A 26,666-nucleotide genomic window follows, 5' to 3' on the forward strand; every position below is an offset into this window, starting at 1 on the left:
TTAAATACAGTTATAGATTACAACTATATATTTTTGTTATTTAAACTATAAATATTGCGAAATTATGTTTGTTTTTTTCTCAAAGTGACACACCACCCAAGTTATGCTCATTTTTTTGGTGAATTTTGACACACCAAGCTCAAAAGGTTGCCCATCACTGCCCCAGATTATTGTGGAATTAATGCCTCATTTTTCATATGGGACAGCTAGGTGGTACAGTGAATATAGCACCAGGCCTGGACTCAAACCAGAAAGACCAAAATTCAAATCTAATCTCAGATACTTATCAACTTTGTAACCCTTAACCACTGTGTGACTTAACCAGTGCCACAATTTCCCAGATATAAAGTAATGAGTCTTGTCATTATGCTGGGAAGCAAGGAGGAGAAGTCATAATCCATGCCTGCAATCTGAAGACCCTGAGGAGGGTGTAGCATGGTCCTCTGAAGGCAGAGGAAAAGAAGAGAGATGACAGACAAAAAGGAAAAACCAGGAGTAAAAGAGCTTGGGAAATAAGAGCAAGAGGACTGGAATAGATGGGCAGGACTGAGAATATAAGCAGAATAGTAACACTGGCGTGGGTGAGACCAACTAACACCCCACTCCCTATCAAGCCAGAATGATACTTCCTATTTGCTTATGCAATTCTTCTATCCATCCCCAACAAATTAGGAGGTGTCCTGGCCATGCTAGCATCCACCCTCGTCCTCCTAATCACCCCCCTACTCAACGGAGCCTAATATTCTGACCTGTATCCCAAATACTATTTTGGATCTTAACAGCTAAACTCTTCACACTAACCTAAATTGGGGGATAGCCAATAGAATAGCCATACATCATCATTGGCCAAACAGCCTTGGCCTGATACTATAAACTTATTTATTGTCCTAATACCCCTTGCAGGAATATTTGAAAACTACATACTAAAGCCCAAAGACTCAACTCATACTGATAACTCATTGTCTGAGTAATTTAACAAAAAATACTGGCCTTGTAAGCCAGCAAGAAAAAAAAACTCCGTCCTAGGACATCCACCGAGGATCTCTGCATCTCACCACCTCCCTGCAAACCCCCAAAGCTGATCCTCTACTTAAACTACTTTCTGATCAATAAACCACCATTTATAGACTATCCCAGTATTAACTTAGTCTAACTGTCAACAGATAGGCTAAATTTATTCCTATGTATATAGTACATGGATTTATTTCCCCCTAGCATATCTCATGTATGTTATATATTACTAATTACATTAAATTCATATGTACTAAGAACATATTAGTAGTAGTACTATAGTATTATATTAGTACTATTAGTATTATTATTATAATATGTAATAGATGCTCCTCACTAGGATATTTAAGGTAAGAGAAGTGCTGGAGCGGTGACACTAAGAAATAGGTTAGAGGAGAAGCTGAGATTCTCACTTCTTCCCCCCACCCCACTTCTGTCTCTCTCTCAGTTGGTCCCAACAGCTCTTCTCAGATGGCAAGTTAACAGCAGCTTTCAATAGACTAATTTCACACTATGGTACTTTCTAAAAGAGATTTATTTTAAAGAAGGAAAGTTAGGGAGTTGGGATAGGAAGAGGGAATTTATGGTCTCCCTAATCTACTATGAAATTCAATACAAGGAAGTAAAGTTGATTTGTCTCTGAGGGGATATTGTTGATAGATAGAAAAGGATCTCAGAGCTAATGCTCCAATCTTTTCAATATTAGTCACTAGCCAAGAATCCAGAGCAGTTGCATTCTAGCTCCTCCACAGTTCAGGAGAGAAAAAGTGATCAGTTTCAGATGCTGACTTTCTTAACTGTCTCCCTGACCAGATTCTTCTTTAGAATCTTCCATCCTTCTCATCTCAATTGACAAATCCATCAAGCTTCCATTTCCTTGCATTTGCTTACCAATCTCACTGATGTTGTAATCTCTTCTTCACATATATTTTATTATATATTATACTATATACATATAGTACTATAATTTGTACAGTACATAGACATTCTTAGTCTAATTAATATCATAATCGTACATACTATATAGCTGGACATATACATTTCATCCATGGTCACAGATTCCTCATATTTCCAGCATATCATAACCATTAATAGTACCTCAATCCTCACCTCAAGAGAGATCCCCATCCCGCCTTCTGAAGGCCTACAGTCCTTCCGAGGAAGCCCATAAATTGTGATGTACCTAATTCCTTTGACTGGCTACTGGTTGTTACTTGAGGGTCATACGTTTGCTCCTTGCATCCAAATTGCCATTAAAAAAAGCATTGAGATGTTATAGTTACTAATCAGCCCATAACACTGCCCTAACTGGCATGAGGATAGAGGGCATTGTCATTAAGAATAGAGTCTCCAGGAATTTAATTAATTCCAAAGAGATTTATTTGCAAATTATTTACAAAATATAGAAAAAGTGAAAGTAAGAAAATGAAAGAGACCAGTGGGGTAAGATATTTAGCCTGTGCACTAAGCAGTTTGCTCTGACCTCGGGCTCAACCCAGGCAGGGCTTAGCCAGAGAAACTTCAGTCTTTAACTGAGGACCTAGGCATGCAGACAGCCTCTCTCAAGAGGATAGGTCTCTCCTGAGGCTAATCTCTTCAGAAAATCCAGGAAAGGAGTCAGTTCTTTTCATTCACCATGTGCCAGTCCAAAGGGAGAGGTTTAAGAACAGTCTCACCAAGTAAAGAGTCTCAGGTCCAGTCAGCAGATTCTTTACCAGCCTCCAACTTGAACTCAGACCTCTGAAGAATGAGAGCAGTCAGAAGTCCCAAGCACGAAGAACTCTCGAACTCCCAAAAGAAGTTGAAGTTCTCCCAGGAAGTTGTAACTCCCTTTTAAAGACACTTTCTTTTGCATCATTTCCTGTGCCTTCCTTCACTTTTATGTCTACCAATTACAGTTGAAGCTTTGCTTAGGCCTGCCCAGGGGGCAGTCAAGTTGATTCTTATTCGTCACCCACTGTCACACATATAGATCACAGATCTCCCCCACTCAATGATTAAGTGGAATGTTTACACTTTTGGTGATTAAATCTAAAAATGGGCAGGGGAGTTAATTTAATCTTCATAGGACAGATTTAGGGTGGGGGAGCTTTATCCACTGGGCAGGCACCTGGGGACACTAATAACATCTAAAAACTAACATTTAGTGCTATCCTCATAGCTCACACAGAATAAATGAGGATAATGTATGAATGATGATATGGTATATGCTTAATTAATTAGAATTTAAAGGAAAGTGGGTCAGGATCTTCACAATTAGCATTTATTCTTGCCAAGGCAGAAAAGTGGTAAGGGCTAGGCAATGGGAGGGGGGTTTAAGGGACTTGCTCAAGGTCACACAACTAGGAAGTGTCTAAAACCTCATTTGAACCCAGGACCTCCTGTCTCTATTGAGCCAACCAGCTGCCCCCTATCAATTGTTTTAATTGTCTTCAGTATGTCTCTTCAAAAAACTTTAAAACAGTCCATTTTTATAAATGTATATGCCTTTTAAAAACCCCCAAAAAGATAGAAAAGGAGAAAACAAAGGACAAAATTTTTTAAAGTTCAGCATAAGTAACCAACACAACCATTGAGTCTGACAATATATGTAGTGTTCTGAATCCTGGGATGAATGAATGAATGAAAAGAGCATTTATTAAATTTCCCATCTCTGCAAAAAAGGAAGGGAAGCATATTTTTTAATCTCTTCATCAGGCCAAACTTGGTTAGTAAAATTACACAGCATTTGGTTCTTTTTTTGCTCTTTCAACACTGTAGTCATTTAAGACCTCCTAAGCCAGGGACTAAGGGTTCAGATCCCATCTGAAGTGGAGCACTAGAGTAGCTAGATGGCACAGTGGGCAGAGCACTGAGCTTGGAATCAGGAAAATCCATCTTCCCAAGTTCAAATCTGGCCTTGATACTTACTGACTGTGTGATCCTGGGCAAGTCACTTAACCCTATTTCCCTCAATTTCCTCATCTGTCAAATGAGCTGGAGAAGGAAATGGCAAACCCCTCCAGTGTCTTTGCCAAGAAAACCTCAAAAAGGGTCACAGTGTCAGATACAACTCAACAACCAAGTCATTTTTTCCTATAGTTCATATTTTTTCCTGGTTTTGCCTAGTACTCTTCATTGTGTAATTTCCATATTCATCTGTATTCATATTCACTGTTTCTTACAAAGCAATAATATTTATTATGTTCATGTCCCTCAAATTGTTTAGCCATTTCCATTCCAGTTGATGGCCATATACTTTTCCTCCAAGTTTTTTGTTACTACAAAAAAATGGAGTTTATATATTATTAAGGAGGTATCATGTAAACAGAAAAGTGTTCACATATATATGAACATAAATGTAGGTATAAAGAGGAGATGAGAGCAGGAACTAACAAGGAAGAGAATAGGAAAGGCTTCCCATAGGGTATGACCTGTGTACCCACCTTAAAGGAAACTGAAGATTCCAAGAGTCAGAAGTTAGGAGGGAATGTATAGTAGGACCACGTTTTATTGACTAATATATTCCAAGACCCTTCTGGTAAGAAAATTGTTCATAATAGCAAACTCCATTATTTAATGTCTTTCTTATTTGAAAATCCCTAGGCACTTTATGGCTTTTCTTAGGTTTATCAGAGCTGCCAGCATCACTATTATTATGCGTTGGAGCCATTATTAATTTTTAATTGAAAATTTTTTATTTAATTAATTAATTTAGAATATTTTTCCATGGTTACATGATTCATGTTCTTTCCCTCCCTACTCCCCACCCCCATAGCCGATGTGCAATTCCACTGGGTTTTACTTGTATCATTGATCAAGACCTATTTCCATATTATTGATATTTGCACTAGGGTGTTTATTTAGAGTCTACATGCCCAATCATATCCCCATCGACCCATGTGATCAAGCAGTTGTTTTTCTTCTGCGTTTCTGCTCCCACAGTTCTTCCTCTGGATGTGGATAGTGTTCTTTCTCATAAGTCCCTCAGAATTGTCCTGGATCATTGCATTGCTGCTAGTAGAGAAGTCCATTACATTTGATTGTGACACAGTGTATCAGTCTCTATGAATAATGTTCTCCTGGTTCTGTTCCTTTCATTCTGCATCACTTCCTGGAGGTCGTTCCAGTTCACATGGAATTCCTCCAGTTCATTATTCCTTTCAGCACAATAATATTCCATCACTGACATATACCACAATTTGTTCAGCCATTCGTAAATTGAAGGGTATCCTCCTCTTTTCCAATTTTTTTGCCACTGCAAAGAGAAGCTATAAATATTTCTGTACAACTCTTTTTCCTTATTACCTCTTTGGGGTACAAACCCAGCAGGGGTATGGCTGGATCAAAGGGCAGATAGTCTTTTAAAGCCCTTTGGGCATAGTTCCAAATGGTGGAATAACAGACTTGCATTAAAGAAACAAAGAGAAACACTGCCCTATCCGAATACAACTTGTTACCAGCAAGAACTTCCCAGAAAAGACTGATGCAGCAGAGGGCAGCTGGGTGGCTCACTGGTTTGAGAATCAGGCCCAGAGATGGAAGGTCCTGGGTTCAAATCTGGCCTCAGACACTTTCCAGTTGTGTGACCCTGGGCAAGTCACTTAACCCCCATTGCCTAACCCTTTCAGCTCTTCCATATTGAAACCAATTAACAGTATTAATTCTAAAATAGAAAGTAAGATTTTTAAAAACCCCAAAAACAATCATTTCACTCCAGTCCAACTCTTCACGACCCTATTTGAGATTTTCTTGGTAAAGACACTAGGTTTGCCATTTTCTTCTCCAGCTCATTTAACAGATGAAGAAACTGGGGCAAATGGGGTTAAGTGATTTGCCTAGGGTCATCCAGTTAGTGTCTGGGGCCAGATTTGAACTCCAGAAAATTAGTCTTCCTGATTCCAAGATTACTGCTCTATCCACTGGGTTAGTCCTCTAACAGCTCTAATGTTCCATCCTAGATGGGACCTGAACCCATAATCATGAAGGTCAGAGTCTTAATTTACTGCAATATTGTAAAAGGGAAAAAGCAAAAAAAGATAGAACTAAATACGGTATAATTTTACTGATATTTGGTGCCAAAAATTTACACTGACATCTCAGAGCGAGAATGAGTGTGATTGGGTGAACTGCTACCGGACTTTATGCTGCTTGGGAAAATGGCCTGGATTTAGCAATTTTTTAATTTTATATCTTTTTCTGCTTTTTTTTTTGTGTGTGGATTGCCAGCCACATATGCCTGAATTCATGTGTGTTGAGTTTGCATAAGACAAGGTCCTACTGTACACTAGAAATGAGGCCCAGGCGTGGTAGGTGCAGCCAATGCCATGACTGGCAAACAGTGAGTAGGACAGCTTGGCTAGAATTTAAGAAAAAGTGAAGAGGAAGAATATTCTAAAAGCCTGAAATGGAAGGCTGTAGGCAGATTGTGAGGGAATCTAAATGACAAACCAAAGAGTATGTATGTTGAGGCAGTACAAGCACTGAAGTTTCTTGGGTAGAGTAGATAATCTGATTTGTGCTTTAGGAAGATTATTTTAACAGCTACAAGGAGAATTAATTAGAGAAAGAAAAGGCTATAAATTGTCGTTGCCATTCAGTTGTTTCAGGTGTATCTGACTCTGTAACTCCATTTGGGTTTTCTTGGCAAAGATACTAGAGTGTTTTGCGATTTCCTTTTCCAGCTCATTTCATAAAGAAACCGAGGCAGGCAGCAGTTAAGTGACCTGCCCAGGGTCACAAGCTAGTAAGTATCTGAGGCTGGACTTGAACTTGGGTCTTTTTGACTCCACACCCAGTGCTCTATGCACTGTGCCTCTCTAGCTGTCCAGCGACTAAAAGCCAGAATGTCAATTAGAAGGCTGTTACAATAGTCCAAGTAAGAGGTGATGAGAATCTGAAATTTAGCTCTTAATTATAGTGACAGATTTTTTACTGTTTTTTCCCCATAAATTTGTTTTGCCTCCCCAACTGGACTTCAGACTTTAAGAGCAGAGACTAATACTGTAAAAATGAAGATTTAATATAGGTTTGTTGATTGCTTATTTTAGTTCCCTATATGCTGAAGCTTGCACTTAGTACATATCTCTAAAGCCATAGGGGACTACAGAAGTCATCTAGTACAAATAAGTAAACCAAGTAGGGGGCAACTAGGTGGCACAGTGAATGGAATGCTAGGCCTGGAGTCAGGAAGCCTCAACTTCCTGAGTAAAATCCAGCCTGAGATACTTACTAGCTTTGCAACCCTGGACAAATCACTTTAATTCAATTTGCCTCAGTTTCCTCATCTATAAAATGAACTGGAGAAGAAATGGCAACCCACTCCAGTGTCTTTGCTAAGAAAGATCCAAAAGAGGTCACAAAGAGTCAGACACAACTGAGACATGACTGAAGAGCAACAACAACTGAGAAGGTATTTGATTAATTAATTGATTCCTAGTGAAACTTAAAATAGATTTGCCAGGTTAACTCCTCTGGAACCCTTTGGACTTCTTGCTGTTAATTCTACCAATCTACTGTCTCTTAGGGCACTGCGAGCACAAATTCACAAGACATCAGAACCTGAGGATTAAACATTCTCTTTCCTTGTATGACTAAACAGTTAGGCTGTTTGCTTGTTCCACTGGAGTTTTCAGTCTCTCCATGGTATGTATTGTCCAGAAGCAAAAAACTGCAGAATTTCAGGGTTAAGAGGGAATCTTATCTAAGCCATGTTTTCAAAACAACCCCCACAAGTAGTCATACAGCCTTTGCTTAAAGACTTCTAATAAGCAGGAAACAATTCCTTACCAAAGGGGCAGGCAGCTAGGTGGTACAGTAGAGTGCCAGGCTGAGAGTCAGGAAGACTCCACCTTCCTGAGTTCAAATGTGACCTTAGGCACTTCCTAGCTATGTGATCCTGGACAAGTCACTTGCCTAGCCCTTACCATTCTTTTGCCTTGGAACTAATACTTAGCATTAATTCTAAAACAGAAGGCAAGGTTTTTTTTTTTTTTAAAGAATAAAGAAGGAGAGAGAGAGAGAGAGAGAGAGGAATGAAGGAAGGAAGGAAGGAAGGAAGGAAGGAAGGAAGGAAGGAAGGAAGGAAGGAAGGAAGACAGAAAAGAAAAGAAAAGAAAAGAAAAGAAAAGAAAAGAAAAGAAAAGAAAAGAAAAGAAAAGAAAAGAAAAGAAAAGAAAAGAAAAGAAAAGAAAAGAAAAGAAAAGAAAAGAAAAAAGAAAAGAAAAGAAAAGAAAAGAAAGCTATTCCAAGATCTTTGCCAAGAAAACCGCAAATAGGGTCATGAAGAGTTGGACACAACTGAGCTACAAAAAACACGCCCTACCAACGCAACTTATTCCATTTGTAAAGAGTTCTAATTGCTAAAAAGCTTTTCCTAAAGACACCGAGTCTAAATTTGTCTTGCAACTTTCATAGATTTCTCGAAGTTCTGCCCTCTGTAAGTCAAACAAGACCATTCTTCCACCAAACAGCCTTTCAAACATTTGAAGATAGGTATAATAGCCACCCTGAGCCTTCAGACAAAACATCCCCATCTTCTTCAATCAGGGGAAGGAAAGAACAAGCATTTATTCAATGCTTTCTATGCTCCAGGATAGAATGCTTTACAAGTTTTATTCAGTTCTCATATACTATTGTTAACCTTATTTTACTACCAAGGAAACTGAGAAAGAAGATGTAAGTGACTTGCCCAGAATCATACAGTCAATACATATCTGGAGATGGATTTGAACTGACTTCAGGACTCATATTCTATCCAGTACCTATTTGATCTCTAAAACCTCTTCTCCTACCTGGTCACTGTCCTCTAGATGCTCTCAATCAATGTCCTCTCTATCAATAGTGACCTAGGCCCAGAGATGGGAGGTCCTGGGTTCAAATCTGACCTCAGATACTTCCTAACTGTATGACCCTGGGCATGTCATTTAACCCCCATTGCCTAGCCCTTACCACTCTTCTGCCTTGGAACCGATACTTAGTTCTAAGATGGAAGGTAAGGGTTATAAAAAACATATATATTTTTAAACTGGTGACCAGAATTTAACACAGTGCTCCAGTTGGGGGCTGACTATGCTTCCTAATGTAGCTTAATTGCTTTTTAAGTCTCTTTTTAGCTGCCAAATGACAGTTTTTCTCATATGAAGCTGGCAATCCAGTAAAATCCTCAGGTCTTTTTCAGATGTCTATCTAACCATTCCTCCCTCATCTTATGTTCATGAAACTGATTTCTTGAACCCAAGTTCTCTTAGGTCATTCCTAATAAATTTCATCTTTTAAGGTTCAGTCCAATTTTTTGATCTGTCAAAATAGTTTTGGATCCTGGCTCTGTCAGCCAGTAGGCTAGATGCCCTTCCCAGTTTTGTGTCATCTGGAAATTTGATAATGATACCCTCTATCTCTCCAGCTAGACAGCTGAGCATCTGGTCTTGTCTCTCCATAGATAGCTAGGTAATATGGTGGATAGACTATTGGGCCTGGAGTCAGGGATACCTGAAATCAAATCCAGCCTTAGACTGGCTGTATGACCCAGGGCAAATCATTTAACCTCTATTTGCTTCATTTTCTTAAACTAGAGAATAGAGATCATAATAGCCTTTACCTCCCAGGTTTGTTTTAAGGATCAAATGAAGTAATATTTGTAAAACTGCTTGGCACAATGCCTGGTACAATAAATATTCACTTCACTCTGTATCAGCTCACACAAAAGCCTTCCCACGTTTCTCTGAAAGCAGCCTTTTATTATTTCTTATGGCATAATAATAGTCTGTTACATTCATGTACTATCATTTATTCTATCACTCCCCAATTGATGAGCAGCAACTTTGTTCTAGTTTTTTGCTCTAACAAAAAGAGCTGCCATAAATATTTTATTTTCACAAAGTTCCTTTTCCTCTTCCCTTGAGCTATTTGACATATAAACCTAGTAGTGGTGTTAATGCAGGGGTCCCCAAACTTTTTACATAGGGGGCCAGTTCACTGTTCCTCAGACTGCTGGAGGGCCGAACTATAAAAACCTGACCCTAACCCTAACCCTAACCAGGCAGCAGTATACACAGTGTGGAATCCCCTCCCCCAGTTCACCAATCACCATGCTGATGTCTTCCACTGTGTAGCCACATAATCCTTTGTGCAGCACCTCATTCTAAGGGCCACACAAAGGATTATGTCACCGGAAGTAGTACTGTATGTGAGCAACGCTGTGCGGCCACATGCAGTGCTCCTCTCACCGAAAAAGGTGCCCCTTCTGGAAGTGTGGTAGGGGCCAGCTACATGGCCTCAGGGGGCCAGATGCCGCCGGCATGGGCTGTAGTTTGGGGACATCTGTATTAATGGGTCAGTTAGGTCAATTTCCAAATTACTTTCCACTATGGTCAGACCAATTCAAAGCTCCACCAATAATCCATTAGTGTGCCTGTCTTTCTGCAGACCCTCCAACAAAGCCATTTTCCCTTTTTTGTCGTCTTTGCCAATTTTATAGGTATAAAATAAAAATTCAGAATTGTTTTAATTCATATATTTCTATCAGTGTTTTGGAGCACTTTTTCCCATTTAATTGTAGATTGTTTGGATATAGTCCTTTGAAGTCTATGTCTTAATCTCCTTTGACGATTTATCCATTAAGGAATGACCCTTGTTCTTATGGATTTGAATCTCAGTTCCTTATATATCTCATACATGAGATTTTGGGCAGATAATTGCTGCAAAGATTTTTTTCCTTCTAATTTCAACTGCATTGGTTTTTTTGTGTAAAAATTTTCTACTTTTATGTAATCAAAATTGTCCATTTTATCTTCTCTGATCTTTTCTATTACTTATTTGATTACAAATACTTCCCTTATCCATAGTTGTGAAAAATTCCTTGTTCTCATTTGTTCATGATATAACTTTTTATATCTGTCATATATCCATTTGTAACTCATTTTTGTATGGAGTAGGAAATGCTGGTCTATATCTAATTTTTGTCAAACTACTTTCTAGTTTGGAAAAGTATTGTCTTATCAAAATTCAGTATCCTGCCCAACACTTAGAACAGTACATGTGCAGCAAGGTAGTACAATGGATAAGGAACCAGGCCTAGAGATGGGAGGTCCTGGGTTCAAATCTTCCTCAGTCACATCCTAGCTGTATGACCCTGGGCAAGTCATTTAACTCCAATTGCCTAGGCCTTACCACTCTTCTACCTCAGTATCAATACTAAAACAGGATTAGGGGTTGGTTTGTTTTTTAAATAGTACTGTGCACACAGTAAGTGCTTAATGCTTGTTGTGCTATTGTGTGTGTCTGGAGGAAATGCTATAGAGTCATTTTGAGGTCACTGGTGCCATATATTAGGAAAATAAACCAATGAAAGAGTCTTTCCCTTCTTCTCCCAGAATACACAATCTTCTCAGTTCAGGGACTTTGGACCTTGGGCATTTTACTCCTTGGACCTCAGTTTCTTCATTTTTCATATGAGAAGGTTGGATTAGGATGACATATAAAGTCCCCTTCAAGTACTAAATCTATGATTCTCTGACCAGAATTTACATAATTATGGAAGCCAACAGTCAGTTCATCCTTCAGCATATCATCATTTTGGAGAAAGATTTTTTTTTTAAACCCTTACCTTTAGTCTTGGAATCAATTAATACTGTGTATTGGCTCCAGGGCAGAAGAGTGGTAAGGGCTAAGCAATGGGGGTTAAGTGACTTGCCCAGGGTCACACAGCTGGGAAGTGTCTGAGACCAGATTTGAACCTACGACCTCCTGTCTTTAGGCCTGGCTCTCAATCCACTAAACTAACCAGATGCCCCCAGGAAATAGATTTTAAGGGATGCCTTAAGAGAGTTAAGAGCTTGGCCTACCCTTTGCCTTTTACCTTTCAGGATATAGAATAATAATTTTGTTGTTGTTCTGTCATTTCAGTCAGGTATGCCTCTTGGTAACCCCATTTGGGATTTTCTTGACAAAGATACTGGACTGATTCTCCATTTCCCATTCCAACTCATTTTATAGATGAGGAAACTGAGGCTGACAGGGTTGAGTGACTTGCCCAAGGTCACACAGCTAATAAATGTCTGAGATCACATTTGAACCCAGGTCTTCCTGACTCTAGGCCTGGCACTCTAACCACTGTACCACTTAGCCCTTATAGTATAAAATTTAAAATTAATATATAATAACTTCAAATATTATATTTTATAAGATTTATTAATAATCACTGGAAGTAACAAAATAAAACGGTAACAAAATAAAACCACATGCCCAGGGCTAATCTACCTGCTCAAACAGCTTATTCCACCAACGTCTTGACAGAGGAAGGAAAGAGGGCTAGCCACAGAAGACCACCCTATTTATCTGCTGTCTATGTCAGCATGTAACAACAGGAAGTCAGTGGTGTAAGGGGAAAAAGAGGTTAATTTTTAAAGGGTTGGACTGGATTATTTAAGAGTATGGTCACCAGGAATTTAATTTATTACAAAGAGATTTCTTTACAAAATGTAGAAAGAGTGAAGTAAGAAAATCAGAGCGAGGATAGGGCAAGATATCTAACTTAACACTAAGTAATTTATGCATAGCCCCTGGTTCAACCCGGGCAGAGAGAGTTAGTCCTTAGGCCTTGGCAAAGCCGAGGACCTGGGGATGTCTCTCTCAAGAGGTAAGTCTCTTCTAGGCTAGTTTTTTTTTTTTTTTTCAGAAAATCCAACAGTTAAGAGTCAGCTTTTCACTCACCATGGGTCAATTCAAAGGAAGAGATTTTAGAACAGCTTCACCAGGAACAGGGTCTTGGGTCCAGCCTCCACTACAAAGAATGAAAAATTTTCTCCAGTCTCCACTTCCAAAGAATGAAGAACTGCCAGAAGAACTCCATTCAGGAAGTTGTCACTCCCTTTTAAAGATACTTTCTCTTACATCACTTCCTGTGCCTTCCCCCTAATTCTACATCTACCAATCACAGTTGAAGTTCTGCTTTAGGACTGCCCAAGAGGCAGTCAGTCAATTCTGATTGTCACCCACTATTGCACATGTGGGTCACAGAGCTCCCCTACTCAAGTGTGGATGGGATGTTTACACCTTTGATGATTAAATCTAAAAATGGGCAGATCTTCCTACGCAACTTTTAAGTAGGGTATTTACACTTTTTGTGATTAAAATCTAAAAATAGGCAGGGGTTACAATTTAATTTTCACAATCAAGGGAGAGTTCAATTTAATCTTCACAGTGGGCTCCTGGAAAATGTAGTTCAAAGGCACAAGATTTCCAATTATACATTAGAATAATAATACTAACATTTATATGGCACTTTAAGGGTTACAAAGCATTTTCATCAATTATTTGATCCTCATAATAACTCTATGAAGAGAAAGGGAAGAAGCCTACATTAAACTCTAAGCTCTGTGCTAATCATTTTACAAATATTGTCTCATTTGATTCTCACACTGACCCTGAGAACTAGATGCTATTATCACCTCCATTTATCTACTGTACCACCTAGCAGCCTATGAGGTGGGTGTTATTATTATCTCCATTTTGCAGATAAGGAATGATTAAGGATGGGCTAAGGCCAAATTGCACAGTTGAGGCAGAATTCAAAGTCAAGTCTTTCTGACTCCAAGTGTGATATTCTTTTTACTCTAACACCTGGCTTCCCTTGGAAAGAAGACAGGCCACTGGTGTCCTAAAAGGGGCTATGTTAGGGATCTTAAGAACTCAGGATAGCAGACATAAAGATCCTTAGGCTGCCTTGACTTAGAGACTAGGAGCCTCATCTAGGAATGTCTAAACAGAGACCAAAAGGCCTCAAGGAGCAACTTTTTCAATCCCTTCCTTAAATAGAGGAGACCCAGAATGGAAAAAGGACTTGCCCAAGGTCACACAGCAATCAGGAGTGGAGCTGGGATTATGACCCAAATCTTCCATCAATCACCCAACCCATGGCATTTATCTTCTTTCTTCCTTTCTCCCCATCAACTTGTAGAGAAGACTTGATGACAGGCTAATAAATGAGCACATTCCCAACGATGAAAATGACTGGAAGAAATGGCAAAAGAACTTGGTGGGAGGGAGAGGGAGGGGAGAAGGTGGTGAAGAACCAACAGATTTCACAGAGGAGCAACAGTTGTTTGTCTGTGGCTCAGGAAAACATCTATCCCTGTGAGGGAGACAGGGGTTACAATTTAATCTTCTGCCACAGGAGAGCCGCTGACACATGAAGCAAGCTTCTCCATCAAAGTCAAGAAAGAGGTAGCCTGCAATGAGTCTGGGGCCTGGGAGGAGAGATGGCTGACTCAGGCAGGGGACCCTGGTGTGGCAACAGTTAAGCCTAATGATGTATTTTCTTCTCCAGCCCAACTCTTTCTCTCTCTCTTTTTTAAATTCAAAGATATTTTATTTTCCCAATTACATGTAAAGCCCAACTCTTGATGCCTCACAGCTGGGGATTTAGCCCAGGAGTCCAAGGAGCCCCTGATTACTAGAAACAGGGATGGGGAAAAGAGGTGAGGTCTATTCAGGGACCACAAAGGGCTCCATCTACCTCTTTACAGCCGAAGAACCAAGGCCTAGAAACTTAGTTTGAAGGATCCAGTCAGCCTGGGTCTCTCAAGCCTGCTCTGAAACCTAGTTAGGCTTCAACCATGAATTCAGGACTAGAGATAACATTCAAGTCTCCTTCATGGAATCAGGTCTGTATAGGCTGGTAAGCAAAATGGGTATTGAGCCTACAATCAGAGAGATTTAAGTGGCCCATGAAGTCTGAGCAAATACAGTCATCCCTTCCACATCACAGCTTTCCCCATCACTGTTTTGATACATCATATGTCAACATAAGAAATTAAATGGGAACTTGGGGGGAATTCTGCAGAAGTCACAGATGACATTTAAAGACCAGCAGATAACACAGAAAAAAATTTTAGAAACTCAGAAGTGCATACTTAATCCAAAATGTACAATAAAGTACTGTAAACACCCCATAAAAGAAAAAGAAAAAATTCAGACTTCTTCTCTGGTATAAAAAAGTGCCAAAAAAAATTTTTTTTTATTTAATTAATTAATTTAGAAATTTTTTCCATGGTTACATGATTCATGTTCTTTCTCTTGCCTCCTCCCTCTTCCCTCCTATAGCCAATGTGCAATTCCACTGGGTTTAATTGTGTCATTGATCAAAACCCATTTCCATATTATTGATATTTGCACTAGGGTAATCGTTTAGAGCCTGCATCCCCAATCATATCCCCATTGAGCCACATGATCAAGGAAATGTTTATCTTCTGTGTTTCTACTCCCACAGTTCTTTCTCTGGATGTGGATAGCGTTCTTTCTCTTAAGTCCCTCACAGTTGTCCTGGATCATTGCATTGTTGCTACTAGAGAAGTCCATTACATTCAATTGTACCACAGCTTATCAGTCTCTGTGTACCATGTTCTTCTCCTGGTTCTGCTCCTTCTGAGAACTTTCCAGATGATGGGGCACCCTGTCCCCAACCCCACCATGTGGAAGGGATAACTATTTATTAAGAGCTCACATACTGTGACAAGCACTAAGGACACCATAACCAAAATGAAATCAGTTCCTTCCCTAAAGACTCTTTCATTCTCCTAGAGAGGATATTAGTATTTGTACAGGTAAGGAAATGCATGGTAATTTCAAGAAGGAAAGTGTACTTACAACAATTGGGCAGAAACAGAAAAGGTAGGCAGAATCTGAACTGTGTGCCTTGAGGGAAGATAGCAATTCTAGGAACAGGTAGGTGGAGCAGTGAGATGGTTCAGCCTGGAGTCAGAGCACTCATCTTTCTGAGTTCAAATCTGGCCTCAGACACTTACTAGCTGGATGACCCTGGTCATCTACTGCCTGCCTCGGTTTCCTCATCTGTCAAATGAGCTGGAGAAAGAAATGGCAAACCAGTCCAGTATCTGTGTCAAGAAAACCTCAATGGGGGCAGCGAGGTGGCTCAGTGGATAGAAAGAAAGAAAGAAAGAAAGAAAGAAAGAAAGAAAGAAAGAAAGAAAGAAAGAAAGAAAGAAAGAAAGAAAGAAAGAAAGGAAGGAAGGAAGGAAGGAAGGAAGGAAGGAAGGAAGGAAGGAAGGAAGGAAGGAAGGAAGGAAGGAAGGAAGGAAGGAAGGAAGGAAGGAAGGAAGGAAGGAAGGAAGGAAGGAAGGAAGGAAGGAAAGAAGGAAGGAAGGAAGGAAGGAAGGAAGGAAGGAAGGAAGGAAGGAAGGAAGGAAGGAAGGAAGGAAGGAAGGAAGGAAGGAAGGAAGGAAGGAAGGAAAAAAGACTCAAGGGGAGAGTCAGTCAAATTACTGAAAGTCAGTCAAATTACTGAACAAACATATGTACATTGTCTCCTCCCTCCTCCATTAGACTGTGGACTCCTTGAGAGCAAGGAGCTATACTTTTCCCTTTCTTTCTGCTCCAGAACTTAGCACAGTGCCTAGCACATAATATTAATCAATCAACATTTATTTTAAAAGTACCTACTGTAGTAATTAATCAATTGACTGCCCCCTCTTGACACCTCACACAGCATTTTATTTTGGTTCTTTTTAATACCTGTATTGTGCAATAATGTTTCTATAGTTGTATGTGTGGGTACCACATGCTCCTTCTTGACTACAGGCTCCTCAAGGCCAAGGACCTGTTCATGGTAGATATTTAATAAATGCTCTTTGCATTTGTGGTTCTGGGAGTGAATGTTGCAGAGATCAAATAAATACATCTCCATCCTTCTGCTTTCCTCCCCCAACCCTCCTAACCTCTTCTTTTCTTTCCCATAAGGGTCATCTTTTTTCCTCTCTTGTCTTCTTTTTTCCCCCTTTTAAGCATTATTTAATTTGGTCATTTTCAAACATTATTCATTGGGGAAAAAAAAAGATCATTTTCTTTTCCTCCCACCACCCCTCCCATAGCTGACACATGATTCCACTGGGTATCACATGTGTCCTTGATTCGAACCTATTTCCATATTGTTGGTATTTGCATTAGGGTGTTCATTTAGAGTCTCTCCTCAATCATATCCCCTCAACCCCTGTTGTCATGCAATTGCTTTTCCTTCTGTGTTTTTACTCCCACAGTTTGTCCTCTGCTTGTGGATAGTCTTTTTTTCTCCATGATCCCTGCAGATTGTTCAGGGACATTGCATTGACACTAATGGAGAAGTCCATTATGTTTGATTGAACCACAGTGTATCAGTCTCTGTGTACAATGTTTTCCTGGATCTGCTCCTTTTGCTCTGCATCACTTCCTGGAGGTTGTTCCAGGCTCCATGGAATTCCTCCACTTTATTATTCCTTTGAGCACAATAGTATTTCATCACCAACATATACCACAATTTGTTCAGCCATTCCCCAATTGAAGGGCATCCCCTCATTTTCCAATTTTTGGCCACCACTAAGAGCGCAGCTATGAATATTCTTGTACAAGTCTTTTTTTCCTTATTATCTCTTTGGGGTACAAACCCAGCAGTGCTATGGCTGGATCAAAGGGCAGACAGTCTTTTAGTGCCCTTTGGGCATAGTTCCAAATTGACCTCCAGAATGGTTGGATCAGTTCACAACTCCACCAACAATGAATTAATGTCCCCATTTTGCCACATCCCCTCCAACATTCATTACTTTTCTTTGCTGTTATGTTAGCCAATCTACTAGGTGTGAGGTGATACCTCAGAGTTGTTTTGATTTGCATCTCTCTGATTATCAGAGATTTAGAACACTTTTTCATGTGCTTATTAATAGTTTTGATTTCTTTGGCTGAAAACTGCCTATTCATGTCCCTTGCCCATTTATCAATTGGAGAATGGTTTGATTTTTCGTACAATTGCTTTAGCTCTTTATAAATTTGAGTAGTGAGACCTTTGTCAGAGGTTTTTGTTATGAAGAGTGTTTCCCAATTTGTTGCTTCCCTTCTAATTTTGGTTACATTGGTTTTATTTGTACAAAAACTTTTTAATTTGATGTAATCAAAACTAATAAATAAGACTAGAAGCTGGTACTTTGAGAAAACAAACAAAATAGACAAAGTACTGGTCAATCTAATTAAAAAAAGGAAAGAAGAAAAGCAAATTAACAGCATCAAAGATGAAAAGGGAGAACTCACTTCCAATGAAGAGGAAATTAAGGCAATCATTAAAAACTACTTTGCCCAATTATACGGCAATAAATATATCAATCTAGGTGATATAGATGAATATTTACAAAAATATAAATTACCTAGACTAACAGAAGAAGAAATAGAATTCTTAAATAATCCCATATCAGAAAAAGAAATCCAACAGGCCATCAAAGAACTCCCTAAGAAAAAAATCCCCAGGGCCTGATGGATTCACTAGTGAATTCTATCAAACATTCAAAGAACAGCTAAGCCCAATACTAACTATTTGACATAATAAGCAAAGAGGGAGTTCTACCAAATTCCTTTTATGACACAAACATGGTACTGATTCCGAAGCCAGGCAGGTCAAAAACAGAGAAAGAAAACTATAGACCAATCTCCCTAATGAATATAGATGCAAAAATCTTAAATAGGATACTAGCAAAAAGACTCCAGCAAGTGATCAGGAGGGTCATTCACTATGATCAAGTAGGATTCATACCAGGAATGCAGGGCTGGTTCAATATTAGGAAAACCATGCACATAATTGACCATATCAACAAGCAAACCAACAAAAATCACATGATTATTTCAATACATGCAGAAAAAGCCTTTGATAAAATACAACACCCATTCCTATTGAAAACACTATAAAGTATAGGAATAGAAGGGTCTTTCCTAAAAATAATAAACAGTATATATCTAAAATGTGAGATTTAAAATGGTTGAGGTCTTAAACTGTAATGATTAAAATAGTGGAAGATATAAATTGTGATAGATATAAGGGAGGGTGAGTAAATTTGACCACAGAAAATATGTTTCACTACAGTGTCTTGGTTTTTAAATCAAATATAAGGTGGTCGCCAGGGAAATATTCCCAATTATTCAAATACCCAAGTCAATTGGGTTTTATAGAGATTTTAATTAACAATACAATGAGTAATCAAAGAAAGAGAGAGAGAGTAAGAAAGGAATAAGTATGAAGGGCCTCAAGCCAATATGGCCTAGACCTGAGTCTTAAGAGAGAAATCAATCAGTTTTTTAACACTCACCACAAGGTCTGACTAAACAAGGATTCTAGTAACACCAGGCCAGTTCCATCTCAGCTGACTTCACCAGAGAGCCTTCCAGCCAGAGACTGTTCCAAATGGGCCTCTCTCCAGAGCCTCCAGAGGGACAGAGTCCCCTTAGAGGAGCTCCAGGGAGGCCTCCTTAGAGATTGTCCTCCAAGAGCTTCCCTTCTCCAGAGCCTCTCTCAAGAGATTCTTCCCAAGCGATCCTCATCAGGGATCCTCCAAAAGGATTTCCCCTCAAGAGATTCTGCTTTTTCTTATATAGGTGTTTTTCTCCCATGTCACCTCCCCTAAGTCCCTACATCTACCAATCACTGTAGACGCTTTCCAAAGGACTGCCCATCTGAATTCCTGCTAAGTCGACAAATTTCCTCAGTAAGTCTGAATCAGAAAAAATGCTGCTGTGTCGACCAAGATCCTCAGTAAGTCTGAACTAGAGAAAACACAGCTGAGTCAACTAATCTCATCAAGAGAAAACTTGCCCGATCCTTTTAGGTACCTAGCATCTCATTGTATCAATTCTAAAAACAGGCCTGGCTCAAAGAACTCCTTGCCCCACCATAAGCATGGATCCAAGTACTTTCTTTGTTTAGCAATGAGTTTTCTCCCCTAAAGCAGTCTTAAGTACCCGTGGAGTAGAGGTCCTCCCATTTCTGATACTGGCGAGTTCTCACATCAAAATGGGAAATGTTTCTCAGTAGGGAATTTGTTCCAATTAAGAATTCCCTGATGGGGAAATTTTTAACATTCACAAGTCTGAGAGATTTCAAGATTTACAAAAACCATCAGCAAATATCATCTGCAATGGGGACAAACTAGATGCATTCCCAGTAAAATCAGGAGTGAAACAAGGATGTCCATTATCACCTCTATTATTTAACATTGTACTAGAAACACTAGCTATAGCAATTAGAGAAGAAAAAGAAATTGAAGGCATTAAAATAGGCAATGAGGAGACCAAGTTATCACTCTTTGTGGATGATATGATGGTCTACTTAAGGAATCCTAGAGAATCAACAAAAAAGCTAATCAAAATAATCAACAACTTTAGCAAAGTAGCAGGATACAAAATAAACCTGCATAAGTCATCAGCATTCCTATATATTTTCAACACATCTCAGCAGCAAGAATTAGAAAGAGAAATCCCATTCAAAATCACCTTAGACAAAATAAAATACTTAGGAATCTATCTCCCGAGACAAACACAGGAACTATATGAACACAACTACAAAACACTCTCCACACAATTAAAACTAGACTTGAGTAATTGGGAAAACATTAACTGCTCATGGGTAGGACGAGCCAATATAATAAAAATGAACAACCTACCCAAACTGATCTATTTAGTGCCATACCTATTGAACTTCCAAGAAAATTTTTTACTGAATTAGAAAAAAAAACATAACAAAGTTCATTTGGAAGGACAAAGGATCAAGAATATCCAGGGAAATAATGAAAAAAAAATACAAAGGAAGGTGGCCTTGTAATTTTGATTACATCCTCTCTTGTCTTCTTTATTTGTTTCTTCCCCTCTGCTTCAGGGCTGGAGCCCCCTCCATGGCACCTGGGGTTACCAGGGCAGATCTTGTACACTCCTTCCTTCTTCCCAACCCTCAGACATCCCCAAAGCCTTCTTATTTCAAATTGTATTTATTTATTCATTACCAATTACATTTAACAGCAAATTTCCAAACAAGTTTTCCTAAGTTATATGACTGAACTTATCTCTCTCCTTCACTCCCTTCCCTTCTCTGGTGCTGGCTATAACATTTCCATATTGTTCTTTCTTATAAATGAGTAATCTTATACAACCAAAACCCTAAAACAAAAACTCAAATAAACAACTGAAAAATCTGTAAGCTTTCATCTGCATTCAGATCCTAGCAGTTCTTTCTCTGGAGGTGGACAGTATTCTTCATCATAAGTCCCTCAGAATTGTCCTGGATCAAAGGGCGCTAAAAGACTGTCTGCCCTTTGATCCAGCCATAGCACTGCTGGGTTTGTACCCCAAAGAGATAATGGACAAAAAGACTTGTACAAAAATATTCATAGCTGCGCTCTTTGTGGTGGCCAAAAATTGGAAAATGAGGGGATGCCCTTCAATTGGGGAATGGCTGAACAAATTGTGGTATATGTTGGTGATGGAATACTATTGTGCTAAAAGGAATAATAAAGTGGAGGAATTCCATGGAGACTGGAACAACCTCCAGGAAGTGATGCAGAGCGAAAGGAACAGAATCAGGAAATCATTGTACACAGAGACTGATACACTGTGGTACAATCGAAGGTAATGGACTCCTCCACTAGGGACAATGCAATGTCTCTGAACAATCTGCAGGGATCTAAAAAACACTATCCACAAGCAGAGGACAAACTGTGGGAGTAAAAACACAGAAGGAAAAGCAATTGCATGACTACAGGGGTTGAAGGGATATGATTGAGGAGAGACTCTGAATGAACACTCTAGTGCAAATACCAACAACATGGAAATGGGTTCGAACCAAGAACACTTGAAACCCAGTGGAATTGTGCGCCAGCTATGGGAGAAGTGGTGGGAGGGGGGCGGGGGGAGGAAAAGATAATGATCATTGTTTCCAATGAATAATGTTTGTAAATAACCAAATAAAATAATGTTTTAAAAGTAAAAAAAAAAAAAGAATTGTCCTGGATCATTGTATTACTGAGAGTAGCTAAGTCTATCCCAGTTGATCATCACGCAATATTGCTGTTACTGTGTACCGTGTTTTCCTGGTTCTGCTTATTTCCCTCTGCATTGGTTCATGGAGGTCCAAAGTCTTCTTGACCTCTCTGGTTCTCTGCCTTGCTCAGGAGCTCCAGGATGACAACTAAGCATTTGCTCCTTCCCATCCTTCTGGCCGGCCTGTGTTTCCTGGCTGTCTACTGCCACCTGGCTGAGGAAGAAAAGTGGAATAAAGATGGGGGTCTGGGGAGAAACTCTACCCTGAGCCTGCCTGACTTTCCTTCTGTCTCCATCGTGGGTGAGTAGCCTGGTCAGCCACCAGAGGGAGTGGGGAGCAACCTGGGATTGACCTGGGATTCCTCTAGAAACCTGGGGTTCCCCCAAGGGACCCTGCACCCCCATTCCAAAGCCTGTTAAACTTTCTCAGTTCCCTTGCTTTTTCTTCTTTATATGCTTGTGAGGTATTTACCCCAATCCATGGCCTTTGCTCCTTTGGGTCCTCTGGCATCGAAATGGTCAGACAAGAGGTCTTTCTACCCTTGCCTTCAGTGGACCACCTTCCCAGAGCCCCCTCTTTCCAGTTCTGCCCACCCCTGGCCCTATATGTCAGAAATATCCTCTATTCATTATGTTTTCTTTGAAGCACTGAACAAGAAATCCAAGAAGCTCATCCAGAAAGAGATAGAAACCAAGAAATCTCCAGAGGTAGGTGGGACTTCCGCAGAGGTGAGAGGAAGATGGAAGGTGGGGGGAGGAAGCTGACGAAGGTATCCATCCACCCCTGCCTCAGAATGACAACTAGACTGACTTGTTTATAGTCCATTCACAAAACACTTTATGCACATTATTTCCTTTGATCCCCACTACAGTCTGGTGAAGTAGGGGGAGAATGAGGTTTGTTGGGAGGAGGAGAAGATGGGGATTACTACCACCATTTTCCAGACAAAAAACTGAGGCTTAGAAAGAAAAGAAAGTGACTTGCCTAAAGTTCCAGTGCTATTACTTAAGCAGTGGATAGAAGACTCCCAGACTCTGGTTTTATGATTTGCTCTGGCCAGAACTCTTTCTGTGATATTAGGGTCAAACTGTGGCACAGTTCTTTCCCCCAAGCTCAGAAAACATATCACTGCATTAGAGAGGGACAGGGTCTTAGGGGTGTTAAGAAAATAGCCAATAATTCATTGAAAGGTTTTGCTGCCAAGCATATTCATCAACACCCAGAGACCCAGGAGGCAAAACCAAAGTCTAGTATGTGATTTAGCATAGGACCAGAGTTCAAAAAATAACTGAACCTCAACCGGATTTCTGAAAGTTTATACAGTCTCCAATTACATCAAAGACATGAAGGAAAAGAATGCAATTTTTGGATTCTGACAGGAGGAAATAAAGATGTACATGACAAAGATATGCTTGAAGAAAATCAGGACAGATCCAGTTTATCCAAAAAATCACCAACAAGGGAGGACTCTGGGATTTACTACAGGGGATGGGTATCAAAATTTCTTTCCCCCCACCTCTGGGTTTCTTATTCACACCTGAACTAAAGAGGAGTCTTGGGAAAGTTTCAACTGGCTACTGACTTTACAACTAGGACTTTCCTCACAATTAAGTGCCTGTGCTGGACTCAAAAAATAATGGGGAGAAAGGAATTTTTTTAAAAAGACAACTCGTTTAATGGGGATTTCCTTGTCTGGCCTTCCCTTTACAGATGAGGAAATTAAGGCTTAGAGAACTTAAATAGCTTGCCCAAGGTCATACAGCTAGTGAATGGTGAAGGCAGTACTAGAATCTCAGTCTTTTGCCATCAGATCCAGGACTCCTACTACTAATGACATTTTTTTTTAACCCTTACCTTCCATCTTGGAATCAATACTGGTTCCAAGGCAGAAGAGAGGTATGGGCTAGGAAATGAGGGTTAAGCAACTGTCCAGGGTCCCACAGTTGGGAAGTATCTGAGGTCACATTTGAACTCAGGATCTCCATCTCTTGGCCTGGTTCTCAATTCATTTAGCCACCCTGCTGCCCCCTACCAACATCTTTAACTCATAGTTCCTGAGATGAACATCTCCAAGGACCTCAGAGATCTAAGTGGCACCATTCAAGATATGCAAAAATGTCTCCTTGTCCCCAAAATATCTCCCTCCCTAGTAGACATCATGTTCCACCATGAATCATTTCTTTGGAAAAGGTTCTGAGGTCTTGATTAAAACTCATACATCATCAAGGGCAGGGTACTACCTTACTGCTGTAAATTGCCTCAGGCTGGGATTAAAAAGCCTGGGTTCTAACCCTGTCTTGGGCCACTTCCTTTTTGGGGCCTCAGTTTCCAAATCTGTAACAGAAGAGACCCTGTTTGCCTTGATGTTCTGTGATTCTATCCTTAAAAAGCTTGGTAAATTTTTAGGTAGGGGGTGGAAGGGAAAAGAAATAGAGTAGTAGCTAGATGGATTTGGAATTCCCAAGATTGCCAGGTGAGTCTAGACTACTATTTACTAGCTGTTTGATTTTTTTTTTTAAACCCTTACCTTCTGTCTTAGAATCAATACTGTGTATTGGCTCCAAGGCAGAAGAGTGGTAAGGGCTAGGCAATGGGGTTAAGTGACTTGCCCAGGGCCACACAGCTGGAAAGTATTTGAGGCTAGATTTGAACCTAAGGACCTCCTGTCTCTAGGTCTGGCTCTCAATCCACTGAGCTACCCAGCTGCCCCCTGTTTGATCTTGAGCACATTACCTGACCTCTTGGTTCAAGGAAGGAAAGTTGGAGCACAGGACTGTAAAAATTCTCAAAAACCTACTTCATTCGAACACTGTAAGGGAAGCACTCTATACATTTTAAAAGCCCAACTGTGGAAATATCAGTAATAATAATATGTAATAAAAATAAAGGCAACCACCTAGGAAAAACTATCAGGTGGGGTGAGGCTCCATCCAGGAAACTCCAGTCTGGAGATACTGGGGTAAAGGGTAGTGGTGGGTGGTTGGTGAGCTAAGTGGTCCCAAGGGTGCCCAGCATGGGAAGCAAAAGAGGGTAAGTGCAAGGCTTAGTGGAATGGAGGTGAAGTGTGTGTGTATGGGGGGGGTGACTACAAAGTCACTGGTTACCTCTTCATTCTCAGAAAAAGGCCCTGGTGAAGAAGAGCCATCGGCCCCCACCTCCAGCCAACTGTGTGGCCACGTGGGGCAACTGCCAGCCCCTGGCATCGCCCTGCTGCAACCCATGTGCGATATGCCACTGTCGCTTCTTCCGTAGCGTCTGCTCCTGCCGCCTCTTCCGACCCAGATGCTGAGCTCCCAACCTGGCCCCTAGTGCCCCGGGAGGAGAGGGTGGCTGGGGACCTCCCTCCCAGTGGCCTCTGAGTTTTCACCCATGGTTCCATCTTGATGTGCTCAAGCAGGACCCCAGAAACCCAGTTATGCCTCCCTCCTCTCGTGCTCTCCTTAGTGACTTCTCCCTGGATGTAGTTGCTGTCTCCATCTCATCTCAAGTCCTTGAATTCAAAAAAGAAAGATAACCAAGATGGTAGGGAAAGTGGGGGCAATCCCACCCCAAATGGTGATGGGAACCACCTCTGACTTCCACCCCAAAATTTTTGTCCTTCTTTCCTTCCACCCCCAATCTCCCTCCTCCCCAAAATCCTTGTGCCCCTGATGACTCACTCCTACTAAAGTAAATGTGGCTAATGGCCCTGGAAAGGGCTACTGGCTCTGAGGGATTCCTGATAATCATTTCATTCCCCTACTCTGAAACCCTGAGCTGCCTATAGGATGAGGTCCAAATTCCTCAGCCTGCCTTATGAGGCCTTAACCCATCCGTCCCCCAGTTTCCATTTATGCAGTGAACCTTCCATGACCTCATGGGAAAAGAGTTCCTCTTCCCCGGTGTTTGTGACATACTATTCCTGCTGAGCACACCAAAACATAGGAATCTCAGTTCAAGGCTGCATAAACATTTCCAAGATCTCCTGAGAACAGGTTAACTCCCCTGTTCACATTCTGGGGAGGATTGGGGAGGATAGATTGATTCTCTCGAGAAGAGCTTTAAATCTTGTGTGCTGCTTACAATAAACGTTCATTATCCCTGCTTTGATAACGTTCCAGTCTTTCTTTCTTGCGACTCTGTAGATGCCCCAGGCACATTTATCTGAGGCTCTCCAACACATGCCCTATCCTCTCCAGGGGTCCCCAAACTTTTTACACAGGGGGCCAGTTCACTGTCCCTCAGACCGTTGGAGGGCTGGACTATAAAAAAAACTATGAACCAATCTGTATACGCTGTCTGGGATAGCGGAGGCTGCAGCGCTGGCTGGGATGGGCCTGCCACACCTTGCACAGGCCCAGCACTGCCACCACTATACCGGACAGCAGTATACTGTAGCATCCCAAGCATATTCACATCTATGAAATATAAATGACTGTATGGCGACTGTGTCTCCAAGCATAAGGTTATACCAATGAGGCTTGTGAAGATAACCTTGAACTGGCCATGCGGCCCTTGGCTAAGACAAACTCATTAGCATGCTCGGACTCAATTCCCCGGGGAAAGCTCGGTTTGCAATCTACACGCCCAAAGGTGTTCCCTCTACCTTGCCACCCAATCTTAATTGTCTATACTTTGTGATGTGATTGCTACGTACTTGAGAGTACTTCCCTAATCAGAGGATGGCAATAAATATAGAGGCGGCGACCTTGAATATCTCTCTTGGCTTTCTCTCCCCTTTCATGGAGCTCCACTGGGCTCCTCAATGACTGTCTCTCTCTCCTCTTGACCTTCTTCCCAAGGCTGTAACCATCTCGGCCTGCATTTCCTACCTTAATCTCCTCCTCCACCTCGTGTT

The 26,666-nt window shown here is 40.6% G+C and overlaps 1 protein-coding gene across 1 annotated transcript in view; it reads left to right on the top strand.

Moving 5' to 3' along the window:
- The window catches only part of ASIP (agouti signaling protein), an 84,790-nt gene extending 58,869 nt beyond the window's left edge, over nt 1-25,921 (top strand). Inside the window, exons 2-4 of the mRNA XM_016428616.2 lie at nt 21,960-22,129; nt 22,475-22,536; nt 24,948-25,921. Coding sequence (XP_016284102.1) covers nt 21,970-22,129; nt 22,475-22,536; nt 24,948-25,118 — 393 coding nt within the window. The 5' untranslated portion in view covers nt 21,960-21,969 and the 3' untranslated portion in view covers nt 25,119-25,921. The remainder of the gene's footprint in view (nt 1-21,959; nt 22,130-22,474; nt 22,537-24,947) is intronic.
- Nucleotides 25,922-26,666: the final 745 nt, after the last annotated feature.

Source organism: Monodelphis domestica, chromosome 1, assembly GCF_027887165.1.
Source record: "Monodelphis domestica isolate mMonDom1 chromosome 1, mMonDom1.pri, whole genome shotgun sequence".
In the NCBI taxonomy this organism is placed as follows: Eukaryota; Metazoa; Chordata; class Mammalia; order Didelphimorphia; family Didelphidae; genus Monodelphis; species Monodelphis domestica.